At 39.5% G+C, this 15,512-nt stretch overlaps 1 protein-coding gene across 2 annotated transcripts; it reads left to right on the forward strand.

The window, feature by feature from the left end:
* The first annotated feature begins 1,511 nt into the window (after window positions 1-1,511).
* On the forward strand, window positions 1,512-15,019 carry HSPA14 (heat shock protein family A (Hsp70) member 14). 2 transcript variants are annotated; one of them, XM_030451374.1, is made up of 14 exons: window positions 1,512-1,587; window positions 1,758-1,838; window positions 2,044-2,126; window positions 3,071-3,119; window positions 3,915-4,008; window positions 4,128-4,218; window positions 5,379-5,483; window positions 6,311-6,472; window positions 7,346-7,501; window positions 8,715-8,817; window positions 11,039-11,254; window positions 11,549-11,722; window positions 12,708-12,778; window positions 14,345-15,019. In XM_030451374.1, the coding sequence occupies exons 1-14, from the start codon at window positions 1,531-1,533 to the stop codon at window positions 14,421-14,423; spliced, it is 1,521 nt and encodes a 506-aa protein (XP_030307234.1). In that variant the 5' UTR covers window positions 1,512-1,530; the 3' UTR covers window positions 14,424-15,019. The 2 variants fall into 2 exon arrangements, with proteins under 2 accessions (XP_030307234.1, XP_030307243.1); XM_030451383.1 differs by lacking the exon at window positions 14,345-15,019 and having other exon boundaries at window positions 11,598-11,722.
* Window positions 15,020-15,512: the final 493 nt, after the last annotated feature.

Consider the following 15,512-nt stretch of genomic DNA (forward strand, 5'->3'; position numbering starts at 1 on the left):
ATGGCACTGAGTGCCACATCCAGTCTCTTTTTAAATATCTCCAGGGAAAGAGAATCCACTACTTCCCTGGGCAGCCCATTCCAATGTCTGATCACTCTCTCCGTAAAGAAATTCTTTCTAATATCTAACCTAAACCTCCCCTGACACAACTTAAGACCATGCCCTCTTGTCTTGTTGAAAGTCGTCTGGCAAAAGAGACCAACCCCCCCTGGCTCCAACCTCCTTTCAGGGAGTTGTAGAGAGTGATGAGATCTCCCCTGAGCCTCCTCTTCTTTAGGCTGAACAACCCCAGCTCTCTCAGCCTCTCCTCATAGGGTCTGTGCTCAAGTCCCTTCATCAGCCTGGTTGCCCTCCTTTGGACCTGCTCCAGGACCTCGATATCCTTCCTGAACTGGGGGGCCCAGAACTGGACACAGGACTCAAGCTGTGGCCTCACCAGGGCTGAGTACAGGGGCAGAATCACTTCCTTGGACCTGCTTGCCACGCTGTTCCTGATCCAGGCCAGGATGCCATTGGCCTTCTTGGCCACCTGGGCACACTGCTGGCTCCTGTTCAGCTTCCTGTCAATCCGAACTCCAAGGTCCCTTTCTGTCTGGCTGCTCTCCAGCCACTCTGTCCCCAGCCTGGAACTCCCCATGGGGTTGTTGTGGCCAAAGTGCAGGACCCGGCACTTGGCCGTGAATTTCTAAATGCATGGCATTTAGAAATGAAAATTTATGGAAATGAGAAGCAAACAAGCACACAAACCTATATAAGTGCTATTATCTTAACAGTGAGTTCACAAAAATCAGGTGATCCACTCCAGGTTAAGGCACCCAGAGAGCTGTGCTGCACCCATTAAAGCGCCACATAAAATCTGAGGAGATTCCAGCACAGCAGCAGCTCTGGCAAGGATGAAGTGAATTCCGTGTGAAGGATTTTAAATTCCCCTAAGAGTGATTAAAATAATTTCCTCCCCCCATAGCCCCCGTGGTAATGCCAACATGAATTTCTCCAATTGAAGTGTAACATCATGAGACAGTGAGCTTCACCCTCACACACTGGTCATGCCTGGTTGGATTATGCAACATCAGCACCTCAGTTTGTCCGCCTCACTAATAACCACAGCACTCGGATAGAAAAAATATTTACACTTTTTCCCGGTGCTTCATTGCCTGCAATTAAGCCAGCAGAGATGCCGCTGGCATCAAGCAGCACAGGCACGCAATAGCTCCGTTCGCTTTTCTCCATTTTAATCCCTATTTTTCCCCAGGGCTGCATCCCCGGGGCTGCCGCCTGACGAACTCCCCTCAGCGGCCGAAAACGGCTACGCCGCCCCCGCTCTGCCCCGTTGCCATGCGCGCTGACGTCACACTCTCCATTTTTTTCTCATTGGCTGCTCCGCCGATGACGACTCTTCCAACACCATCTGTTATGCGGGCGGGCGCGGCGCGGGCTCTGATTGGCGGACAGGGAGCGGATGGGAGATGAGGAGCGGGGCGCGCGCGGTGCATTGTGGGGCGGGTGCGGCGCGTCGGGCGGGAGGGGCTGATGGCGGCCATCGGTGTTCATTTAGGCTGCACCTCTGCCTGTGCCGCCGTGTACAAGGTGAGGGGCTGCTACCTCCTCCTGCCGGGGTCGAGGCGGCCCGGAGGTGTTGAGGGTCCTCGGCGGGGAGGAGAGGGTGGGCCGCGGTCACCCCCGTTCTCTCGGGGCTCTGCCCGGCGGAGCGCTGAGGTGTCCTGAGGGGTGGGTGACGGCGGGGACTGTGTCCGCAGGATGGCCGAGCCGATGTGGTGGCAAACGACGCCGGGGACAGGGTGACTCCTGCGGTCGTCGCTTTCTCGGAAAACGAGGAGGTGAGGTTTCCCTTCAGCGGTGGGGTTGGGAAGGGAGGGAGCTCTTGCGTGTTTGTTACTCACGGTTCTGGTTTGTTGTGGTTTTTTTGTTTTTGTTTGGGTTTTTTGTTTGTTTTTTGTTTTTTGTTTTTTGTTTTTTGTTGTTTTTTTTTTGTTTGGTTTGGTTTGGGTTTTTTTGGTTGTTTTTGTTTTGTTTTTCATTCAGGTTGTTGGCCTGGCTGCAAAGCAAAGTAGAATAAGAAATATTTCAAACACTGTGGTGAAAGTAAAGCAGATCCTTGGGCGAAGGTAAGAGAACAGGTGTGAAAGGGAAGCCACGAAGTTCACCTTTCCCCATTAAATCTGGTCAGTGAAACATTGATGTTGGCAGCATACAGAGTACAGTGACAGTTACTGGTTTAATCTGGCCTTGATAGGAGGCTGTGTCACATCTTAATAATTAATTTTATTAGGAATTTACATTTCATTCTAGGTGTGAAGATACGTGTAGTAACTTGTGTCTGAATTTGTTAAAATTAGATTCTCAAATTTAGTCACAAGTTGTCTGTATGCTTTTTGTCTGTACTTAAGTTCGTTAACTAAAACTTTTTTTTTGTTACTGGGTGTTTTTCAGTGGCTAAAATCCACTGTGACTTTTTTTGCTTGAAATCATGTGTTGCCCCTCATTAGCTTAGTAAAACTAATTGACCTGATGCCTGTTGTGACTCTTCATTTATTGAAGCTGTGATGATTTGCACTGAGATTTGAAGTGCTAGTAAAGCTAACCTAGTTAGTTGGTTTAGGTTAAACATCAGAGATTTGACAAAGCTTTTCAGTGGTAATCTGGCTGTATGTTACAGCTCTGCCACTGAAAGGATTTGACAAGATGATGCCTGTTCTGATTTCACAGCACTTTTCAGATGCAAATAATTCGTGGATTTAGGATAGTCAGCTTCTTGATAGCATATTATTTCAGTCAATGCAATACAAGGGGCACTGAAGACTTAAAATAATTATCTGGGTCAGCAGGTTAAAACAAGGTGTTGGGGTTTATTTTACTTTTTCACTCACTAGTAGGTTTACTCTCAGATGTGTAGGTTTTTCTTGTCCTGTGAAATGTATCCATAGAGGGGAAACAGGAATTTTGGTTGAAGTACAGCTTCATATGTTGTAAATGTTTGAAGGAGCATCAGCAGGATGAATTTGTGCATTTACCATTGATGTATTTTGTTACTTTGAATTTGTCTTGGCAGCTCTGGTGACCCACAGGCACAGAAGTTTATTGCAGAAAGCAAATGTTCAGTGAGTATGATCTGCAGTTTTCTTGTTTTTCTCAGAAGAACTTGTCATTTTATACTGTTCTTGCCATTTTTTTGTGCCATGCCATGTTCTGTAGGGACGAGCTCTCATTACATGAGGTCGGTTTGCAGCTTTATAGAATGTTTCCTGTTTTATAAAGTAGAGAACTTACTTGTGTTCTGAGATTTGCTGTCATGATGTAGTCCAACAGAAAAATTACAAATATCTCTTGGCCTGTCTCAAAAGGGATGATTCTTGGTGTGTTTGAGCAAGAGCATTGTGGTGTTTCTTAGCACTGAGGTTGCAGCATTTTGTGATAAAAATGCTTAAGCACTTGGTATACTCTCAGTATTTAATTTGGATAATGCTGTCCTTGTTACTAGAAACCTGTTTGCAAAACAGGAGGAAAATTTTCCTGGAAATTACATTCCAGAAGGAATGAGGGTTTTTTTCTGCTTTCCAACTGTTGTATTGATATGCTTATATAAATAGTTATTGCTTTTTCTTATGCAGTGTAAGCATAGGAAAAGAAGAAAAGCATCTTGTGTTTTAAATGTTCCTTTTTTACTAAGAAAAACTTTTTAAGTCCATACACATGTGATTTTCATGTCTGGATTCATATGATCTTGGGTCATTTTTTGATCTTGGAAGCATTTATACTCTTGTAGTGGAGTACTAATACAGGAAGTATCTATAAAGTCCAGTGCTTTTTACTTTGAACAGAAACAAAAGTAAATGTTATCTTTAGGAAAATGACCAAATGATGTATCTTAAAGATAATGTTGGCTTTGCTTACAGGTAACTGAGAAGAATGGAAAATTTCAATTTGAAATAGACAATAAACTTATTAACCCAGAAGATGTGGCAAAATTGATTTTCAGTAAAATGAAAGGTACATAATAACTAGAACCATAACATTGTATTTTTTTAATCTGCTTTCATATTTTTTAGATATGGTATATTGCTTTTTTGTGTGTTTAATCAATATGTTCTGCTTATGCTTATAAACAGAAACTGCTCAGTCTGCATTGGGCTCAGATGTAAATGATGTTGTTATCACTGTACCATTTGATTTTGAAGAGAATCAGAAGAATGCCCTCGGGTAAGAGGATTAAGATTTTTCTGTTATTTAACATGTCTGGAGCTGGCAATCAGCTGTGGGAATTCTGCTGGACTTTAGCTTGCAGCTGTCATTCAGGACACTTGGGTACTGTTTGAATTGGGAAAATGTGAAAGTAGGAGATAAAAATCCTGACTTAAGAAACTTCTCATGGAATTCACTGTTGTAACCAAAATAAAATCCTGAATCAACTGAATTAAGAGGGAATTTTGGTATCATGGAGGTTAAAATGTCATTTCATGTGTGTTCTTTCTATTGGTTCCTCAGTTTCCACTTTGAAATGCAGATAATTTCTCATCCCTCTGCTGTAGTGTCCCATCTTTTGATACAGAAATACCAAACCAAATGGCATTACATTACTTTAGTGAGAAGTACTTTGTTAGAGAGCTGATACAGAATACCCACCAGTATTCTCCTTGGAAGTTCTGCTTGGAAATGTAATTTTTAAAATTTTTCCATATGAAAATATAAATAGACTTAAAGCTGTGCATAGTTGGCAGCATTTATTTCTATTTTGTGGTGTGTAGAAGTCCTTATGTTGAACTGTCCTGAAATAATTTGGAACACTTAAAGTTGGCCATGAGACTTCAGAGGCTGCATATTTGCAGTATTTATAATGAGATTTGCAGTATTAGAAATGAGCATTTATAATGCTTTGGGTTACTACTTTCAATATAACTTCAGAGTGGAGGACACAATTTCCAGGGCAGTCCCAGGGGTACTGAAGTTCCAGGAAAACATAAAGAAAATGTTAGCAGTGAGGTGTGGTAGCTTGATTTGAAAATAGAATTTTTCCTAGCTTATCTGCTGAAACAAGGTACCAAGAATTTTTAATTCTATACCTGAAGATAAGTAATGAGTTGATTGAGAGTGGGGTTTTTAATCTTGTTGTTGATGGGGGTTTTTTCTGGGGTATGTAGACCTATAGATCAGTGCTGTCTTTGGCAGTGAGCAGATCCAGCTACCCAAAGAACACAGCAATTCCCTGATACCTTTCTTTTCCAGTCACTTTCTTTGTTAATACCCTGCTGTAACCAAGTTCTGAGCTGGTGGCATATATAGTTTAGATGAAATCTTAACAGTGTGCATGACTATAGTGAAATCATTCAAGTGAAATGAAATGCTGTTGTGCTTTATCCCAGGGAAGCAGCTGCAGCTGCTGGTTTTAATGTTATGAGATTAATTCATGAACCCTCTGCAGCTCTCCTGGCTTATGGAATTGGCCAAGATTCACCCACTGGGAAAAGGTAAAATCCTAGTGTTTTACCACTTAAATTTAAGCTGCTTTACCTAAATCCTGAGGAATGATAAATGAGGGAATGCTGTGTTGTCTTCACAGTCAATACTGTGTTTTTTCTTCTCTGGATAAAACAAATAACAATCTAGAAGTTGTAAATCCATAGTGTGTTAAATCCCTTTGATCTGTGGTGGGTTTTTTTTGTTTTGTTTTGGTTGTGTTTTGTTTTTATTTAGAATTGTCTTTAAAAATTTGTCCCCAGTTCTGTCTTGCTCTTTAATGAGCTTATTGGCTTGAATTAAAATGCATCTCTTCTTAAACAGTTTTTGGCACAGCTTTTTTTTTTTTTTGTAAGTTGTGGAAAATTAGGTCATTTTATGTAGGGGCTAAGAAATAAAGCAGAGTGCTTGGGTTTGGTAGGTGCATTTGGTTTCCCTTATGAACATTCAGCTAATTTACAAGATTTTCAAAATAGTAAAGACTGCTGTCAGTGCAAACAGATGTCTTTTATTTTCTTCATTGGCATTTTTTTTACCTTATAATTATTGCCTATAGTCTTGAGTGTAGTGTTCAAGTCTCAATTGTGTTGCCAAGATTGGCTACGGTCACTGTATGAAACAGAATAATTTTGTTCTTTAAGGCCCACTATCAAGTAGTCAGGGGTACTAAAATGCTTTAAATACAAATATCTCAAATTCACTTGACAAAACTGATTATAACCTGCAATATATTATATCATAATACATTATATTGCAATGGTCAGCTTTTTAGAAAATTGGCAAAGATTTTTTAGCATTTTAGATGCTTTGTTAATACTACTTTTTTTTATTGTAACAGCAATGTGTTGGTTTATAAACTTGGTGGAACATCACTTTCTATCACAGTCATAGAAGTAAACAGTGGAATATATCGTGTGCTTGCCACAAACACAGATGACAGCATTGGTGGAGTTTGTTTCACAGAGGCTCTAGCACAACACTTAGCTTCTGAATTTCAGAGGTAGGTTTTGAATTCCAAGCATGTTCTGTTAGGACAGGGACTCTGTTATCCTATGTTTCCTTTGAAAAAAAATCATAGTAGTTTGTCAGATCTAGCAGAGTGTCTCCATGTGGAATTGCTTAGGTGAAGTTACTAAAGGAGCAGTCAGCTGTTGGGGGTTGAGGAGGAAGGATGGGAAAGACTTGGTTTTGGGTTGTTGTTGCCTTAAGTCAGTGTTAAACTATAAGGACTCAGCTATGAACTGAGTTCTATGTTTTGAGTGATGTATGTGATGAAAGGCTGCTTACATCCTTTGTCACAAGCTTTTGGACTGTCAGGGAATTGACCTGTGTGAGATTTGTTTGGTTTTAATTGTCTAGGTGAAGGACTGTGGCAGGGCTTGGGTCATCAGACTGCAGTCTGTGGCACCTCATTCTGTGAGGAGCAAAAACTCACAAATGCCTTTTCATTAGCTCTAGAGATCATGAGGTGGTAGGTGCATACTCTCATTGGACACTGGATGCAATATACTGTCTAATGTTCTATTTCTTCTTCATCTAGTTACATTTTATTAACTTGCAGACCCTTTTTTGCTTTTCCTTTCAGTTACAGGATTTGTTCAGATGAGAAGCTGTTCAGAAGGCTTAATTCTGTATGATACACACTAGTGTTCAAGTTGAGAGTGCTTCTACACAGTGTTCTTTAGTTGAAATTGAAATAGACACTTCTGTTCTTCATGAGATTTCAGTAGAGGCATTGTAGATAACACTCAAATGTCTAGAGAAAAAAGTTTGATAGCTTTGGCCTATTTTTCCTTTCAGACAGTTGGAATTATCACTTAGTACCAGCCTTTCTAAACTGATACATTTTTATTATTTTATTTTTTTAATCTAGGTCTTGTAAACATGATATCAGAGGGAATCCCAGAGCCATGATGAAGTTAATGAACAGTGCTGATGTTGCAAAGCATTCTTTATCAACCCTGGGAAGTGCAAATTGTTTTGTAGATTCATTGTATGATGGATTGGATTTTGATTGTAACGTGTCTAGGTAAAACAAATCTTGAAACTACTTCTTTTCTATAAAACAACGCTTGAAATGTTTCTAGGCAGTATTTAGGATGTTCAACAAGCTTTGATTTTTGGTGATGTTAACTTAAGAAACAGAAGTAAGATATAAGGCTAATTTGCTTTCTTTTTTTAATATATATTGATGGTTCTGTTATGGTGAGATCTGTAGTAAGGTGGTAACACTGATAGTGCCTCCCTAATATTTAGAAAATAAAGTGCTAAAAGGCACAGGGGGGCTCCATCTTTAGAGTATGGTTGTGATGAAATAAAAGACTATTCATGCTGTTTCCTTCCACTCCTTACTGTTTTTGTTGTTCAGTTTGCTGTAAAGAGTAGAAGGTTTTTGGACTCTTTCATCTAAGTGAGCTCCAGAATGACAGGAGTCATGGAAGACTTGATGTTGCCTCCTTTTGGCAGCTGGAGTAGAAAGATATTTTCTGTCTTTTTGTTCTACTGCTGTGTCCTACTGTGAGTCTTCTCTCTTGGGATGGTCTTTTATTGAGATTATCTAATTTTGATTGCTTTGCAAGTCAGCAGCAGCTTTAGAAAAATTAAATATTTTCCAATTCTATAACAGTTTGGTAAAATAAAGCAGAGTATTTTTGTAAGTGTGTGGAGCAGTGCTGTGTCAGTTGTCTGGCATGGTTTTGGATAACACTGCTAGTCCTGTGGACTGATGTTGCAGAATTTGACTTACATTCATACCGAGCAGGACTTCCTCTTATGGCTTAAAAGAGCCCAAAGCAGACACAAGCTTGGTTTTCCATTTGCTTAAGGACTTATTTCCTGTGTGCAAATCAGGGCACAGGTTTGATTTGTCTCTGAAAAGTCAGGAGGCCCACTGGAGTCTTTCATGTCCCCATTTTAAAGATGATGAAGCAGTTCCAGGACTTTTGCTTCTTTTTATCAAATATGAGTCGAGACAACAATCCTGTTTTTTCTCTGGAGAATGCTGAAGAAGAACAAAAGTGCATTCCATAAAGGTACTGATGATGGAGTCAGTAGCAGAGATACTTAACAACAAAAATCACTTCTTTGAGATTAATAACTGGAAAAGTAGATAACTTCTTTGAAAAATTCCTTAGTACCAGGTATAGCTAGAGAACCAAAGTGTATTCTAAAAATTATTGTTCTTCTATTTTAGGTATTTGTTTCCAATGGATGTGATAACACTTCTAATTTTTTTTTTCTAGGGCCAGGTTTGAACTTATCTGTTCCTCACTTTTTAGTAAGTGTGTAGAAGCAATTAAAAAGCTGTTGCAGCAAGTTGGATTTACAGCAGATGATATTAATAAGGTAATCACTTGTCTGTAGCATACTTTATTTTCCTCACAGGCTGAGATTATTTCATGTACTAAAGTTTATTTGTCTCAGATCCAACAAAGTGTGTAGAATCAAGATTTTCAGAACTCCTGTCTTGGCTTTGTTTTCAGTTACCTGAAGTATGAGGTAGAGCAGAGTCAGTGATGTGGTTTTATCCCTGCATGTTGATGCAGTGGTAGAGGATTTGTCTGCATTTGGTGTGTTGGTGTAACTCCTGGCAGAGCTGAGAAGTACCTTCTTCCAGTACAGACTTTCCTCTTCCCTCACTAAGCTTTGGATGGGTTTTGCTGCCTCTTCCAAAGGAAACCCAAGTTTGACTTCTATTGTCTGAGTTGAACAAACCACTTGGGTGTCTACTTGGTGCCCATGTTCTTCCTTGTTAGCTTCAAAGCACTCCAGGAACATGTTAGATGCCAAACCAAAGAGGGCTTTAATACCAAAGATCTTGAGTAAAGCAGGAAACATCACTAGTTTAATTCAAATGTCTTTTTTGCTTTGATATAAGTGATTTCATCTCAACCCCTGTGCAGTTGTGTGGGGCAAATGGTGCTGCATGTATTGCTGATGGGATCAGCACAACTTCTGCAGCAGAAGTTAGCTGATGCTTTTAATGATTCTTGATTCTGTCTCAGAGTTAGCATTTGCTGTGTCACAGCTGAGTTTTGCTGGGAGGATAATGAGGTTCTTAGGCTCTTGTTCTAGTGGCAGTATTTTCTAAGTGGCCTGGTGTGCTGTGGCTTTCAGGCCTTCATGGTGAGGGTTGGGTTGGACAGGGCATTTTAAATATAAAAGAAATGAACTTAAGAGTTGTAAATTAATGTTCTGCACGATGAAAATGGACATTTGGCAATTTTTCCAGATCTGGTTGATCTCAACAAAATTACTGTAACAAGAGTAGGGCTTTAAGGTTTTTTTTCTTGCATAGGGTCAGTAAGTGGGAGTTGGTTGTCAATGTCTTCCCGTAGGATTTGATACCTTTTAATGTCCCTATTAGTAACAGAGATGCTGGGGTAGCACATATTCTTGGCAAATTTGCAGACAATACCAAAATGTGAGAGCAGTCAGTATGGCTGTGGGTCAAGGCTGCTGTTCCAAGGGGTCTGCATATAACAGGACAGAGTATTTCAGTTGGAAGGGACCTACAATTATCATCTAGTCCAGTGGAAAAGAACATTGTGAAGAACAACAGAGGCAAGTGCAGAGTATGGGATGGAATAATCCTGTGCAGCAGGACAGGCTAGCAGTTGCTAGAAAGCAGCTTTGCTGGAAAAGACATGAGGGTTTAATAGACATAAATTTAAAAGCAGCAGCATGCCTCTGCAGCAAGGACTGCCAATTGCATGCTGGGCTGTAACAGCAAGGGTGTTGCTGTGGGTGTAGGGATTCATCTGTTTCCCTCTTTGGCACTTGGATCCAGATAAGATCTCATCATTTTGGGGCTTCACAGGAGATGAAAGGTTCTGACTTAACTGGAGCCAGTCCAGTTGGAGGGGTGCCGAGAACACTTGGGGCTGCAGCAAATGATGTACAGAGGGCAAGAGAGTTGGGTTTGCTCATCCCTAAGAAGAGAAGGCTCAGGAGAGAGTAGTGCTGCCTCCAGTTATCTAACAGGAAGGCACACAGAAGGCAAAACCTGACTTACTCCTTCCTGTAAGTGCCTGATGGAAAGGTGGGCAGCAAGCAGCACAAGTTGCAGCATGGGGAAATTTTAGATGCCAGAAAAAGAACTTACAGCTTGAGTGTGATCTGACTGAAACAAGGGCCCACACAGAGCCTGTGGGTTCTGTATCTGCTGAAATAAGGTCCTGAGCAGCCTGTTGCAACTGGACCTGTTCTGAGCAGGAGGTTGGCTAAGAACCTCTGGAGATACTTTCTGCCCTGATGTTTTTTTTGTGATTAAAAATAATTTTAATATTAAAAATAATTTTAAAACTGTTTTTAACATGTTACTTCATCCAACTGATGATTACTGTAAGAAACATTTTTTCAAGGTAGCATTTCAAACTTTCAAGCTATTTCTTTGAATTTCTCATAAAAGAAGTAACAGAAGTTAGGCAGAGATGGCTTCAAATTTTGTTTCCACCAACTATAGATAGTAAAATAACCCAGAGCAGTTTGCATTTCTGTACTGCAGGTTGTGACCTGTTTTATCTGCCAGAGGAAAGTTTTTAAATAATTAAAGCATGTTTTCCAGGTAGTTCTTTGTGGTGGGTCTGCTCGAATCCCGAAGCTACAGCAACTGATCAAAGATATTTTCCCAACTGTTGAATTACTGAATTCAATTCCTCCAGATGAAGTTATTCCCATTGGTGCAGCCATAGAGGCAGGAATTCTACTAGGGAAAGAAAATCCTTTATTAGAAGAAGAAGCACTTTTTATTGAGTGTTCTGCCAAAGATATTCTTCTTAAGGTAAGGCTAAAATTATTTAACTTAAAAAAATTTGCCTCTGCAGTGAATATACCACACTCATCATACATGACTGCTGTTAGAATGCTGGTTTATTGTTAGTTCTGCAGATTGACACATCTTTGCTATGCAATAATAGCTAGATTTTTTTATGTATTTATAAGAATGTCTTTTTTTATTACGTGCTGTGATGGTAAATGTGGCAGATTTCTTTACTCGTGGAGCACTGTTGCAATGTTTCCAGCTCACTAAAGTATTTATAGAAAGGCCTCAACTTTTTTTTTTTTCTTTTCAAAGGGAGTAGACGAGTCAGGGGCTGACAAATTCACAGTGCTGTTTCCATCAGGGACACCACTGCCAGCTCGAAGGCAGCACACCCTGCATGCTCCTGGAAGTGCTGCTTCTGTATGCCTTGAACTGTATGAGTCACTGGGGAAAGGTCCTATGAATGAAGACTGTAAATTTGCACAGGTGAGTCTATACACATTATATACACTTTAACCACTTGGAAATAAAGTGGATCTGAAAAAAAAAATTAAAAATTTGAAACCAAGCCCACCCCTATTTGAACTTCTTTTTACAAAATCAGAATGACTTTCAGTCTCTTTGGAAACAGTCTTAAGTGTTCCCCTGTAAATGTGTGATGAAGTATTGAAGCATTTTTTAAATAAATTGAAGCTTGCCTTTTGGTTTTGTAAATGGCTGGCTGGGTTTGATGTTTGGCACTACGGTCTGAAGCTCACCTGGCCTGAGAGATCATAGCCAGTAGTATGTAATCTCCACCATTTTAGAAATAAAACTACTAGTGGTAATGATGTACCTAATGTACAGTTTAACTTTTTGATCTTCCTAAATGGGACAGGGTCTTGGTGCTAAATATCACATTTGATTATTTCACAATCAATGTGAAATTGATCAAAGTGAATGTAGTACAATGATATTAAATTCTCACCTGATACAAAACTTGGGAGGCAACCTGTTGAGAGAAGACAGCTTGTTTGAAACAGTGAGGATGTGCTCACATTGGCTGCAGTGCACTTAGAGCACCAGGGAGGGGACAGATGTGGCTGAAATAGGTGGAATACTTGAAAAAAATAGTTACTCAACCTTAGTCCTGCCTGAAGATACTTAAGAGGATGGGGAAGAGTTGTCAGGTAATAACAATCACAGATGGAACCTGCAGAGCCTTTAGTGTCCTCTGTGGAATTTGTATATACAACTGCAGTATACATCTTGGTGATAGACTCTGAAACAAAACCAATGAAAATCCTAGTAGAAATAGCTAAAAATACTTAGATTTGCACTACAGATGAAAGGAGTCCACTAGGGCATACCTTGGTGTTAAATTACTAGTATGAGGTGCAGAACAGAATGCATGTCTTAGGAATTGTGTTACTTCAATTAAACTGCTGTGCAGGGATTTAGAGAACTTGATTGTAACTTTTTTTTTTAATAGATTATACTCCAGGATTTAGATAAAAAGGAGGATGGCCTACATGATATACTGACTGTTCTCACTATGAAAAGGTACCCAAAACACTTAATTACTCTGTTTAATTTGCTTTGTCCCACTCCTGAGAAGCAGTCTGTTCTCCCATTACAGAACCTTTAATTTTGTGCTGAGAAATGTTGGCTTTTTGTTGCTTACCAGGCTGTATCCTAGCAGGGGTAAATTCTGTTGGAATGTGGGTTCTATGCAGTAGCTTTTGTGCTTTCATTGTTTGATTTCTAAAGAAATAGAACTTAACACAGTTGTATAGAGGATTTTTAGCCCCTTGTTAAGCATTGATCAGTGGTAACCATGCTTGAGAGTGGTTAGGATCTCAAGTTTCCAGTGGAACAGGATTAGGGAGTTCTGTTGGCTGCCCAGCCTTAGCAGAATCTGAAGTAGAATCTCTCTTTGTTAGTATGGAATCTGTGAATGACTTCTCACATGCAGCATTGGTGATGAAAAGCTGTGGCTCTGTCCTTTAAGAGACAGCAAAGCATTGAGAAACAGCACAGAAAAACAGGCTTCATAAATGTACTTACAAAATTCCCTGTTTATTGTGGGAAATTAAGAAGTATCTTATGGCAAGGTGGGGAGTCAGGATGATGTGATGCTGAAGAAATTTCTTAGGTGTTAATAGCACTTGGGCTAATTTGAAATAATCTAATTAGTTTATAAAGATATCAGAAGGTGAAATTCTAAGTAGTCAAAGGATGTTTGTCTTCTGAGGACTGTCCTGCAGTTCATCTTGCTTTTGTAAATATTATGAAAGTTGTCGAACTGTTGCTGAAAAACTGAATCCCTACTTGACATTTGAGTTAAAAATAATTCCTTTTTCTAAGTTAACTATCAGGTGAATTAATACTCCATTAATAACTTCACCTAAAATACCTTGTTTGTCATAGATTTACACTTATCAGTAAGAAAAATATCTTTGGGTTTATTTATGCTACTGTGTAGGGCAGAAGACCTGCATTATTTAAAAGGGGGTTTAGAAATACTTAGGTGAAAAAGACTGGGAAAAGTCAATAGGGTACATCTATTTCTATCTAAATATTAATATTTAGATAAATACAATTTTTGGATTTTTAAAATGAAGGTTTTCCTTGTTAAAGGAGATCCTTGGTATTTCTGCTAGTTCTTTTAAATTCGAGTTCTCATGAGAAGTTCTCTTTGAGAAGACTTGAGTATCTGTTGGTTGCTGTTACTCAAGATGACTATTTTACATATTAAGTCTGCATATTCTATTTACAAACCTGGACCAGATAAACTTAATTGCAGTGCTTAAATATGTTCCACCATCTATAGAGAAGATATGTTCTTTAATGGGGAGCATGTATCTAGTATTCAGTAAATTAAACTGCATTTCATAGATTAGTTTAATCTGTGTTGAAGCATGTTCTTCCCTGGGTTTTTTTGGTTTGGTTTGGGTTTTTTTTCTTGGGAGGGGAGGGACTGGGGCTGGGTGTTTTTTGGTTTGTTTTGGTTTTTTTTAATCTTTCTTCCTTTTACATGCATGAAGACTGTTTATCCTTTCTGGAACCTGCAGTAACATACAAAGTGCTGTGTTGAGATGGTCCTAAACATCATTTTCTCTCATCTAGGGATGGATCCTTGCATGTTACCTGCACAGATCAAGATACTGGAAAGTGTGAAATCATCACTGTTGAAGTGGCATCGTAGTCTTTCAAAAAGGAACATTTTTCTAAGTTGATTTTTGTCTCTTGGCTTTTCTACCAAAGTGGTGACTCTTTGAGATGTCTTTTAGTCGTCTAAGAATCATTATAAACTCAAACAAAACATAAATTTGCCACCAAGTCTGGAGTGGAAAGTGTGATGCAAAGTGTTAATCAGGACATCCAGACACTGGAGCACTGAATTACCAGCACTGGATTTAAAAAATGCAAAGGGTAAATCCTTGTGCCTCTGGTTTAGCAACAAGTGTATTACATGGCCTATAGAGATTTTTCCTTGACCTGGTCAGGTTGTGTATGTATCAGCCAGTGTATCTATGGCTTCAGGAGATTAGGATTTGAACCAGTAAGAGCTAGACTGGAGAAAATCCACTCTCTTAATTGTACCAAATTGTACTGAAATCCTGTGTGGTCTTTGCCTTAAACTGTGGAGGTGATGCCTATTTGCGCTGTCCTCTTGAGCAGGATTTCTTTTTTTTCTTGATTTTAATACAAGATGGTTTTGTGGTGTCACCTCCAAAATGTGAGTTAAGGGTTATATGTGCTTATTTATGTTTATTAATAAAAAGACATTTTTTATGTAGATCTGGGCATTCTCCATTCTTTGTGGTACTGTTCTACTGTGTATGTAATTTTTTTTTTAATATATATACCAGCTGACAGCTTTGTTCATTTTAGGTAAGGAAGTAATGAAAAGATGAAGCAGGCAAATGAAGTTAAGGGATTTGGGTGTCTCAGCCTAATGTGCAGTAGTTAAGGGACAACAGTTCAGTCCTGAGGAACTGATGTTACGTTGTAACCAGTGTGGCACAGTAGAGCCTCAAAATCAGAGACAGAAACAAAAGCACGAGATGGCTGCCCATCTGGATTTGAAGAAGCCTCTGTTCAATTACCTGTATTGCTATGGGCTTCCCAGATTGTGTTTGCAGAATGTGTTTTGGTATTCTTCCTACCACACATAAACAAGATACTCTGAGTGAGAGAGAAATATTCCTTCAATTCCACGTGTCTGTGCTGTGTGACATCCCAGGCTGGACACAGGGGTTGGACTTGGAGTGGCTGAAGTTCTGCCTCCTTT

This window comes from Calypte anna, chromosome 1 (assembly GCF_003957555.1).
Source record: "Calypte anna isolate BGI_N300 chromosome 1, bCalAnn1_v1.p, whole genome shotgun sequence".
Lineage (NCBI taxonomy): Eukaryota > Metazoa > Chordata > Aves > Apodiformes > Trochilidae > Calypte > Calypte anna.

Excerpts from the sequence above, each read along its gene's own strand:
- HSPA14 (XM_030451374.1), top strand. The coding sequence starts at position 1,531 with ATGGCGGCCATCGGTGTTCATTTAGGCTGCACCTCTGCCTGTGCCGCC. Across the intron at positions 8,818-11,038 it reads CAGCAGATGATATTAATAAG|GTAGTTCTTTGTGGTGGGTC; the intron begins GTAATCACTTGT and ends CATGTTTTCCAG. Across the intron at positions 11,255-11,548 it reads CCAAAGATATTCTTCTTAAG|GGAGTAGACGAGTCAGGGGC; the intron begins GTAAGGCTAAAA and ends TTCTTTTCAAAG.